This window comes from Helianthus annuus, chromosome 1 (assembly GCF_002127325.2).
Source record: "Helianthus annuus cultivar XRQ/B chromosome 1, HanXRQr2.0-SUNRISE, whole genome shotgun sequence".
NCBI lineage: Eukaryota > Viridiplantae > Streptophyta > Magnoliopsida > Asterales > Asteraceae > Helianthus > Helianthus annuus.
Window position 1 is genome coordinate 67,190,380 of NC_035433.2, and position 11,846 is coordinate 67,202,225.

The 11,846-nt window shown below is 36.7% G+C and overlaps 3 protein-coding genes across 3 annotated transcripts; 1 reads left to right on the forward strand and 2 right to left on the reverse strand.

Moving 5' to 3' along the window:
- Window positions 1-379: 379 nt before the first annotated feature.
- LOC110867837 (50S ribosomal protein L24) lies at window positions 380-2,053 on the reverse strand. Its single transcript, XM_022116889.2, has 6 exons — window positions 1,896-2,053; window positions 1,648-1,710; window positions 1,479-1,574; window positions 1,283-1,386; window positions 790-926; window positions 380-712 (listed from the first exon to the last, which is right to left on the reverse strand). Exons 2-6 carry the CDS (start codon window positions 1,705-1,707, stop codon window positions 630-632), a joined length of 480 nt encoding a protein of 159 aa, XP_021972581.1. The 5' UTR covers window positions 1,708-1,710; window positions 1,896-2,053; the 3' UTR covers window positions 380-629.
- Window positions 2,054-4,788: 2,735 nt separating this feature from the next.
- LOC110867829 (monofunctional riboflavin biosynthesis protein RIBA 3, chloroplastic) lies at window positions 4,789-7,664 on the forward strand. The gene is made up of 6 exons (XM_022116862.2): window positions 4,789-5,245; window positions 5,710-5,925; window positions 6,148-6,470; window positions 6,558-6,687; window positions 6,820-7,116; window positions 7,203-7,664. The coding sequence occupies exons 1-6, from the start codon at window positions 4,892-4,894 to the stop codon at window positions 7,401-7,403; spliced, it is 1,521 nt and encodes a 506-aa protein (XP_021972554.1). The 5' UTR covers window positions 4,789-4,891; the 3' UTR covers window positions 7,404-7,664.
- LOC110867830 lies at window positions 7,406-9,507 on the reverse strand. Its single transcript, XM_022116878.2, has 2 exons — window positions 9,384-9,507; window positions 7,406-8,579 (listed from the first exon to the last, which is right to left on the reverse strand). Exons 1-2 carry the CDS (start codon window positions 9,417-9,419, stop codon window positions 7,656-7,658), a joined length of 960 nt encoding a protein of 319 aa, XP_021972570.1. The 5' UTR covers window positions 9,420-9,507; the 3' UTR covers window positions 7,406-7,655.
- Between the last annotated feature and the right edge of the window lie 2,339 nt (window positions 9,508-11,846).

Here is an 11,846-nt window from a genome sequence, read left to right on the forward strand (position 1 = left end):
ACAACTCAATCTTTTAACAATATGTCTCCGCATAAGAGATTCCCCCTCTCTCTCACACATAAACACACTCTATATCTGGCAAAGCTACATACAAGTGTCTAAGCGGTTCGTGTTGTTCTCCACTTGGAATTGGTTGAGTAGCAGGGTGCCATAACAATTGGGACGAACGAAAAGACTTTGGAGAATATCGATTGGGCTAGGATTTCGATTGGCTCCTACATTGAGGTAACATATAGAATTGTTCGATATATCCAAGACACATCAATTAGCGTCAAATTTTAAGAAACTAAAGATTTCTTTTAAGCGTTTTATCAAACAACTAATATGCATACATATACCTAAATGAAAACATAAATATTCAGAATTAGTAATATTCACATACTAAAGATATTTGTTAAACCCAAATTCGAATTTGGTTTGATTTCAAATACGATTACAATCTGATTTCCACGTCTCAGAACAAGCTGCGACTTACCTGATTTCGCTGGTTAGAGGCCACCATGTGTAACAAAAACATTGTGACATATTAAATGATATATATCTTATGACACTCAGAAAACAAAACAAATAAACAAACATGTTCATTAGCAATGTCACTTAAAACATGCTTTGTCTGCCTGATTGGTTTATTAAAGATCTGGCATGCCCTTACCAGTTTTAGCATCATATGTCTTCTCCTGCACCAGCTCAATAGGAGTATCCTTGTGCCCCACTGTTGCAAAAACACAAACCCAATATTAATTTAATTAATATCCTGCGTACGTACAAATACCAACTCAAAACATATACCGATTGTTGGGCGTGGAGTAGTCCGAATTTTCAAAATCTCGGGACGAGGAATAATCGACCCTGATGCTCCTATGCCTCTTGAAACTCTTACTTTAGTACCATCTTCTTGATACCTTATTCCAACCTTACAAGGCTGCCTGAAAAAAAAAAAAAAAAAAATCATCGGACAACCTTATTGGGGCGCCTTGGGTCCTGGGGGTGGGCGGGGAGGACTACCGGCCAGAGCCCGATATTTCAAAGGGCACGTTATTTAGAAAAAAACCCGATATGTATATGTAAAAGAAATTTTAATATGGTATATACCCATACAAACACCAACATAGGCCTCACTTACAAAACTATTCTTATGGTTTATATTAGTTATTAGCCCACTGGCATTAGTTTTAGACCTTTAGTGAGCCGAATACCCAATTTCGTTAAGTCCTAAGGGCACTTTTTTTTAGCTCGACCAGGGTACACGAATTCTCAGAGCTAGCCGGCCCTACATACATACCCTGTAACTGGATCAACAATTTGAACATTTGAGACATGAAGAGGGGCTTCTACAGTAAAGATCCCACCTTCATGACCTTGCCCTTGCTTTATATGTTTCTTTACCTGCAAATTTTGATCCAAAGTGATGAGTGAATATTATGACATACATACAACAAATTTATTTATATTGCGTATCAATAAAAACGATTAATCACCAGGTTCTTTCCCTCGACAATAACACGATTCTGAGAGCGAATCACACGTTTTATCATGCCGGTCTCACCCCTATCTTTGCCCCTAATTATCATCACCTGTAACAAACAAACCATTTATTTAAAAATAATCGTATAAGGCGCAAAGTTTTATTGAAGTAATATTTTTTACATTATCTCCTCTCAAAATCTTCCAGTGATGTATGAGCTTCTGAGCAGCTTTCCATCCCATTGTCTGAGATGAAAATGATAACCCTTATGTTATAAAATATAAATATAAATAAAAATAAAAATCCCCAAGAAATAAATATCAATTCAAATTATAATTTTATCAGTCCTTAAATTCATAATAAGCATTCAAAGTAATAAACAATTTCACAACTCTATTTGCAAATTAAAGGAGTGGAAGTAGTTGTTTACCTCTTTAGTGAAATACGAATCTGGATTGATTGATTGTTGCTCAAAGAATCAGCGATGAATAGGCGGGTGAAGGATGAAACAAGTCGGATCTGTCGCTGCAAAATGAAACCCTAAAATGGGTTTTAAATGTTTCTTTCAAAATAAAAAAAAAGTTACATGTTAAGCTCGAACTTGGGTTAAAAGGTACACATTTTTCGTTGTGGTTTTTTATAATATGGGTTCATTTTAGATTTTACTAACATTTATTACCTGCAACCATCTACCTATGTTTAGGGATGGCAACAATACCCGAGCCCGACGGGTATACCCGAAACCCGACATAAATGGGACGGGTATACCCGATACCCGACGGGTATTGGGCCGGGTATGGGTTTAGTTTTAAAAATTTTCGCGGGTATGGGTCGGGTATGGGATTAGGTGATACCCGACCCGATTACCCGAAACCACATACCCGTTTACCCGAACTATATACCCGTTCATATACCCGAAGTTTTTAATTTATATTTTTATTTTCCATTAACCCTTATCTATGAGTGATTTATTTTAGTATGTTCATAATGTGAAAAAATAAATTTTCTTTTAGCATATGTATTTGATGATAGTATTTATATTTTGTATGTTGTGAAGTATATACATATAAGTGTATAAATATTATAAAGTTATTATTAATTTACGATAAAACTTATATGTATATGTAATATACATTTTTAATTTATAATAGTTGTTGCATAAATAAAATTATATAATAATTATAACAGTAAAAAATTGTATTTGGAAATCCAAATGTATATCTTTTAATAAACTTATGGGTATACCCGATACCCGCTGATATACCCGGTACCCGACGGGTAATTACCCGACATATACCCGACGGGTATTGGGTCGGGTATGGGACACGGTTTTACAACCGGGTATGGGTATGGGATTACCAATACCCGACCCGAACCCGACCCATTGCCATCCATACCTATGTTTTTGAAAAAAATTGCTGTGTCAATATATTCTTTTCAAGGTTTGGTGTCAGGCGCTACTATTTTTTCACAAATAAGGGGATGTTTGGCTAAGCTTTTGGAAACAACTTATTTGACTTTTTAAAAAAGTCAGTATGAAGTGACTTATTGACTTATTGTCCACCTTTATCTCTACATAAGTTACATAGGCGATGATGACATGCCGAATAAGACCATTTAAAAAGGGAAAAATTACTGGGTATGGTAAGGTGTGCCTACATCCCACCCTCCCCAGACCCTACCAATAGCTTTGCTATTTGTGGGATTTTACTGGGTATGATTGATTGATTGATTGAAAAAGGGAAAAATTACAAGTTTTGTCCTTTATCTTTATACCACTTTTCAGGATGTGTCATTTTTTACGAATGTTGACAGCCGGTGTCCTTTACTAGGTATTTTGTTGCGAGTTTAGTCCTTTACACCCAACTCAGTTAAAAAACCTTGTTAATTGTTGACAGGCGGTGTCCTTTACTAAGTATTTTGTTGCAAGTTTAGTCATTTACCTAGGTATTTTGTTGCAAGTTTAGTGCTTTACACCAACAATTAACAGGGTTTTTTAACTGGGTTGGGTGTAAAGGACTAAACTTGCAACAAAATACCTAGTAAAGGACACCGTCTGTCAACATTTGTTAAAAAGGACACCGACTGTAAAATGGTATAAAGATAAAGGACAAAACTTGTAATTTTTCCTTTAAAAAGGTTTTAGGCTAGGAAGTAAGCCCAACCCATGTCTAAATGGTACCGTTCTTATGTTCATTGGGCCACACGCCCACACTGGAACCAGGTTAACTTTTGTTGGGTTGGGCTTGTGTTTGACTGTTTACCTTTTTGGTTCATCTCCATCCCAATACTTTTTGCTCCTTATCGTTTCTCTATTAAAAAAAAGAGGGGTTAAGTTATTCTACAAAGGCTTCTAATTGTAAGAAGTGTAAGAAGGATTTATAGAGTAACAAGTGTCCAATGACCTAAAACTAAACCCACTACATCACCACCAAAAACCTAAACACCCACCCCCATCCCACCCCACCACCACCCAAAAACCTAACCCCCCCCCCCCCCCCCAAAAAAAAAAAAAAAAAAAACTATACCTCACCAAAAAACCCCAAAAAAACCTAACCCCCCCCCCACCCCCCAAAAACCTAAAAAAAACCTAACCCCCCCCACCCACCCACCCCCCCCCTCTCAAAAAACCTAAAAAAACCTAACCCCCCCACCCCCCACCCCCTCGGCAAAAAAAAAAATATATATATTTTTTTTTAGGGTGGGTGATGGGGGGGGGGTTAGGTTTTTGGTGGTGGTGGATGTTTAAGGTTTTTTTTTTTTTTTTTTGTAGTGGGTTTTTTTGTGTAGTGGGTTTTTTTAGGTTATTGGACATTTGTCACTATATAAGTCCTTCTTACACTTCTTACAATTAGGATCCTTTGTATTTGATCCTAATCCTAAAAAAGAGAACATGATTTTCATTTTTCAATTTCTTTTTGTTTATTTAAATATAAGTTTTTTTTTTCTATTGTGTCTTGAGAAGATAATGCATACAAGCAATTCATCATCAAATGTATTCTACTGTAATGTAATTTTTGAAAAGTAAATTATTATTGTGAAAGTAAAATAAGATATTTATAATCTATGGTTATAAATTGTTTTCAAAGGACAAAAATGAATCAAAATAATTTATTTATATGAAAAATTAAGCTTGTCATGTCAAACTCGAGTTTGTTTTAAACTATAAACTTAAAGACCTTAAACACTATCAATCAGATTATATTTTTACTAAAAACCAAATTTAAAAAGTAAAGATTTTTTTATTAAAAACTATACAAATACCATATCCATATAAAATGGATAATGAAAGACATTGAAAGTATAAATACAAAAATTATTATCAATCGGATAAATAAAACAAAAACAAACCACGTTACATATCACATCCACAACAAGTGGTGGTTCTTTTGGCCACCACCACTCATCGCCGCCACCACCACCACCATGGATTCCATCTTATTCCACCACCCACCGTTCACCACCACAACACACCCAACAACCTACGCCCTTCCTAAACAACCACCACCACTTTCCACCCTCAAGCCATCAACTCTCACTTGCCGTGCACTCGGAGACATCACCGGTGGCGAAAACGGTGCCGTTTTCGGCGTTTCAAGCTCCAACCCCGGTGAACTATTCCCCTCCCCAGAAAATTCAGAAAATTTCAATACAATTAAAGCCGAAATCACCCCCGAAACCGTTGATTTCTTCGTTAGTGATGCCGACGGTGATCCCGATTGCCCCTCAGACGGCTTCTCCTCCGTCGAGGACGCCCTTTCCACTCTCCGGCGAGGAAAGGTTTGTAAGATGAGACCAGTACCGAAAATACCAATACTGAAAATAACTAAAAGTACATACCGAATACCATACTATTATGGCGGTATGTACCGCCTCCATATTGGTGTTTCAAAAACTTTACAAGACCGATACCGAAAACCATAAAAATAAATATTTGCAATATTTGGTACCGGTTGTGAATAAATACCAAAACCGACTCGTACTAAAACCGGAAAAACCAAAAAAGTTAATACTCGTACCAATGTTGTTCGATCAGTCAGTATTGTAGCGGCTTGGTATCAATAATGCAAAAATAACAAAAAACCACAAAAATTATACCGGTTCGGTACCAATATTGTTTGGTCGGGTGTTACGATACTCGGTAAAAAATACTCATCCCTACGTATTACCGTAATTAACTAGAATTTAAACTTTAATTATTACACAATTAACTTGTTATGCCTTTTGTTGCAAATTGTTTAAAGCTTGTGATCGTGGTGGATGATGAAAACGGCGTTATCGAAGGAAACTTTGTGTTTCCGGCGAGTTTCACGACACCGGAAACCATCGGCTTCGTGATGAGACATGGCTCCGGCATCATATCCGTAGGTATGACGTCAGAAGATCTTGAAAGATTAAACCTCCCTTTAATGTCTCCGGAAAATGAAAACTCATTGGCTCCATCTTTCACAATCACCGTGGTAACTTTTAATTTCACTTATTTAATTGTGCTGTTCACGAGCCGGCCCGGGTTCAAAACAAACAGGCCAGTTAGCTCGGCTTGGCTCGGCTTGGTTTAAAATATTAAATCGAGCTGGGAATTTGAGCTCGAACTCTGCTCGAATATGATTATGTGTTTGGTTGGGTAAGAACATCATTTGGTAGATTATTTGATATTATTTATATTGCATTTTGTATATAAGGATTCGATTGATACGGCTACCGGAGTGTCGGCTTCGGATCGGGCGAAGACGATTCTCGCGTTAGCTTCTCTGGACTCTGGGCCCGAAAGTTTTAGACGGCCGGGCCATGTGTTTCCGTTGAAGTATCGGCCCGGTGGGGTTCTAAGACGGGCGGGTCACACCGAGGCGTCTGTGGATCTTGTTCAACTTGCGGGGTTGGATCCGGTTTCGGTTCTTTCGACTATTGTGAACCCTGAGGATGGTTCTATCGCGCCATTGGACCGGTTGAGATCACTAGCTGTTGATCATGACATTCCCGTTGTTTTGATCACTGATTTGATTAGGTAAGTTCTTTGGTCAATCAATTGAATATATAACGATGACTTCGGGTAGTTAATTACTTAATAGTGACGGTTTTCATCGAACTCTAGGTATAGAAGAAAGCGAGAGAGACTAGTTGAAAAGATCGCGATTTCTCGGCTGCCAACAAGGTGGGGTTTGTTTGAAGCTCATTGCTATCAAAACAAACTAGACGGAACCGAACATATAGCCGTTGTCAAGGTACACATACCCGTTAACATAATTTTATTTTTAAATAACATTAAAGATAAAACAGAAACATAATATGATCGACCTGTTCATAAGTAAATGGGTTGATATTGCTACATCTACTTAAAATTGCATGGTGTATAGGGGGACATTGGGAACGGGCTTGATGTGTTAGTACGTGTCCACTCAGAATGTTTGACCGGAGATATATTCGGGTCGGGTCGTTGCGATTGTGGCAATCAATTATCATTAGCGATGGAAATCATCGAGGAATCCGGAAGAGGAGTACTTATCTATCTTCGCGGACACGAAGGTAGAGGCATAGGCTTAGGTCACAAGTTACGAGCGTATAACTTGCAAGATCTCGGTCATGACACCGTAGAAGCCAATCTAGAACTCGGGTTTGCTCCTGATGCACGTGAATACGGGATTGGAGCCCAGGTTAGTTATATGATGGTTTGGCATGTTATTACAAGTTGGCCCGTTAGCGCTTTTTTGTTCACTTTTGTTGTTTACATTTTGGGCAGATGTTACGAGACATTGGAGTTCAAACGATGCGCCTAATGACTAACAACCCGGCTAAGTTTACCGGGCTCAAGGGCTATGGTTTGGCAATTGTGGAACGAGTTCCGGTCATGACTCCAATTACCGATGAAAATAGGAGGTACTTGGAAACTAAGAGAACAAAGATGGGCCATATATATGGATCTGATATACCAGACCTTTAATAAGCCCAAACATACCATTTTTTAAATGTTTGGACCATAATCAATATAATTTAGCCTTTATACACATTATGTTTGCATTCGGTTTTAGCTCGAAGCCAAGACCGAAAATTGCTCAAATATGAAACCGAGGGCCAACCACGACACCTTAATTTCGGTTCGGTCACTCAGGTTGGGCGGTTCGGACCGAATGGCACTCAACCCTACACACATGTACCTATTGTAAAAAAAAGAAAGAAAAATAAAGTTGGCATTTTAATGTAATCTTTGCTTTTTTGCTATTGTGCCTAAATTACTAGCACTAGGGCAAGCTTCCACCATCCTCCCTTGAAAATTACTAGCAAAATTAACCGCGCCGTAACTCAAAACACCGCCGCCACCAGCCATCATTTGAGAAGAACTCCCACAAGCCATTTGCGCGTACGGTTGTGATTGCTTCAACATCATCATTGGTGATATCAACTTATTTTGATTCCCGACGTCTAGCTTCTGGGCTGCAGTGATCTGATCAACTACAGTCACCATTGACGGGATGTGGACCGTCTTTAATGATGGCGGATTCCGCCATCTGGGAAGTGGGCCCGCCAGCATCAATGTTTGCAGAAGCGGGCCCGCTTCCACTACTGCCTCGAGTAAATTCCCCTTTTGTGGCAAAGTCTTGCCTTTAATCATACCCTCCATGACCAAAGTAGCTTGATCCACTTTTTGCACATTCATCAAACCATTCAAATGATTTGAATACCCACCATTTTGATCATAATCTTGAACAAAGGGTGTTTCAACATTAATATTCGAAAACTCGGGGGACGAGATCGGGTCAAAAAGCGAGTCAACAGGAGACGAGCTATGATTAAGACTATTTGATTCACTAACACTTGAATTTGCCTTCATGGGCATCATTAACGGGCCTTGATGATGCTGTCGAACTTGATCAAAACCATTTGCAATCAACGCGTTCGTTGTCTTGAACATTTGTTGGTCATTTGAGGGGATAGTCTTGTTTAGTAGCTTTTGAAGTTGATCTTTAGCTTCATCTCTTTCTTGACAAACAATCTTTAGCGACTGTAACAATCGTTTAACCGCTTCCCTGTTCCTTCTTATTTCTTCATCGTTTTCGGCTTTAACGGCTTCTAATTCAAGTGTTGTGTACATAAGCCTCTGTTTAAGTTCATCCACATTCTGCAATATTAAAAACCAGATTAGTTAGACCAATTATTATTAGAAGAACATATAAGTTTGTTTATCAAATGATAATCAGTCAGTAATGGGGCCAAAAACCAATCAAAAGGCAATCTTGATGAGATAAAAATGACATTTATTATTAAAGTATGAATTTTTATTCAATAATAAGAAATGGGTAAGGAAAATCAACGGTAACAAAGACTTAAAATGGTTGAAAGACTGTTTCTTGATCACTAACAAACAGTAAAATTGATAGAAATGTACAAAAATGAATATATATATATATATATATATATATATATATTAAAAAAATCAACATTTATTAATATGAATTTCTTGCAAAAAACACACAATAAAGCCACATTATGGATTTTCAAGAACAATTTACAAACATTTTTATACAAAATGATTTCAAATGGGATCTAAAGAACAAACAAATGTGAAAGTAAGATTAAAAATTTGAGAATTAACAGAGAAAAAAAACCATAAATTCAGTTCTAATTCACTTCTAAATTGAATTCAAGTTGACAAAAAATGCCATTTAATTGACATATAAGCACAAACTACTTCCAAAACTCAAAATCTTGAATACCCATAAAAAACCAAATCTTGATCACATGCCCATTTCAAAACTAATTAAAATCTGCAAGAAATGCAAGTAACTGAATAATTAGCAAATCCCAGAAGACAAAAAATGGCTTTTTTTCTGCTGAAAGTTACAGAAACATTCAACAATTGCAGAAAAAACGCGGGAAAATATTCAAGAATTTAACAGCAAACAAAGAAGAAATCATAACGCACCTCTTGATAACTCCATAAAGATGCAACTTCCTCCATTCTTTCTCTTTCTTCAAAATCTTGTTTGTTTTTTTGGTGGGGGAGGGGGGTCTAGAGAGAGAGGAGGGTGTGAACTCTTTTTATAGAAGAAAACTATGGAATAAAAAGACAAAAGAAAAAAATGTTTTTTTTTTCTTTTTTCTTTTTGTTTTTTCTAATTGTTTTGAGATAAAAAGAATAAGATTTCGGTGGAATTGAAATTCTTTTTTCTTTTGGAACTTTTAGAAAATTGGTTCCATTCTTTAAGGCAATTGTCTCTTGCTAAAAATAATGTTTCTCACGGGTTGTTATGGAGAATGAATACGTGGTTTAATTTTTACATTTTAATAAAGGTAAGTTGCCTTTAATAACCGGGTAAAGAAAACAAAAAAAGAATTATGTTATAGTGTAGTATCTGTTCTTATCTTATTGTCATTACTATATTTGCTTAACAAGGGATTGTATTAGTTGTTTAGAGGATGAGCATGGATTGATTCGCTTCTGTTATGGGTTAAAATTGAATCTGTAATTTGTTACATCCTTACACGTTTTAACCAAATGACGCAGCGGAAATACGAACTTAAAAATTTCTTTCTTAAAATGTTTCTTTACACTTGAAAATCATCTAAAAACATCTTTATGTAAGGAACTACATCGTTTATCTTTCATTAGTGTATCGATTATAACATACTAATACAGATTACATGACCACCCATTCCGTACAATCCATGTCTCTTTAACTCGATCTTCAATCACTTGCCTCTCATAATGTTGATCCATAATTCTGTACAACCTGCACTCACCACATACATTCATAACATTAGCACACATTATATATAAAGAATGATTCATAATTATGGAGTCTCGTTACGTTCTATCCTCGTATACTTTCCATTCCGTTATCTTTCTAAATTGAAGCATTTCATCTGGGTGTCTAATTCTTGTTGAGACTTCAATAATGAACCTGCATTACATTCTCAAGGTACACTATTAATAACGTAAATACTCAAACGTATTGAAACCATGTATACATACATACATGCCCCATTCTTTGTGAGCGATAATTCCTACTTCGTGCATACGCACATTCACATGTATATTCATACACACATACATACCTACATACATGCATACATACATATATACATACATACATACATACATACATACATACATACAAGCTCTTGCATACTATTTTACAGTTTCATATGATTATACTAACCTATCCCAATAAAAAACATCCATATAAATATGTCTCATATGTATCAACCTACGTACGTACTCATTTCTCAACGTGCTTACCTATGGATTTCATTACTAACATGTAGGTAAATCTATACCCATTCTTGTGCATGCCTTTAAATTTATTTCATTCCCTCTTATACTTATGTACGCGCTCATCACATCTCATAAAACACTCTACAATGAGTTTGGAATACATTTCGGGACTCTTTGAAGGTTACGGGATAAGTTACGGAAGACACGGAACTCATGGTGGGTCAAAATTACATTTTCAGCGAATTTACACACCAAATGGCGTCGGCGACGCCCCTCTAAGGCGTCAGCGACGCCTCTTTATTCTCCGCGTCGACAAACATCCTGTAGGCAGTGATTTAGGGCGTTAGCAAAGATGAAGGGCAGACACGGTGTCGGCGACGCCCTCTGGTTCTCTCGTTTTGCTGCTGTGTTGCTTGCATTGTTCGTTAATGCCAAAACTTGCGTAACTTTTAAACCATTTGTCCGTTTAACCTCCCGTTTCTTACTACATGATCGTAATTTGGTCCTCTATCATTTGGACACAAAATTCAACATCCGGATTAAGGAAATTTTCAACTTTTAAGTTTTCGGATTAATATTCATTTATGAATTATTCGACTCGTTCATGTTTTCATCAAACAAACTCATTTGTTTAAACTTAAAACTTACATGAACACTATAACTATAAAAGTTTTACATTATTCGGAGTTTCGTACTTGGGGTTTATGCACCCGATACCCGGTATGCGTTAAACTCATTCATCTCATTCAATTATACGTAATTGAACTTTTTTAGTACAATTTCTATACGCGAAATTGCTTATCCATTTAATCATAACTCACGACCAAGTATTTTGACTATTAACCCGCGTCTCCGTTTCTCAGTTAGCGTGCTTATATGCAATTTTACCCATTACCCGGTTATAATACCGTAGTTGTTACTTATGCAACCATTCCGATATAGCAATAAGACCTCATTTTGACCCGTTCGGTCTACTTATTCGAAAATCATCGATTTCATACAATTAAACCTTATTTGACTTCAATTTATAATGCTTAAAAACTAGTACATAACTTTACTTAAACAAATTAAGAAGTGATTCCGGAAATCACTTACCTTAGCGTTCGTATTTGCATCCGTTACCTTACCTCCTTTTGATCCGTTAGCCTTCCATGCTTCCATCCATCTTGA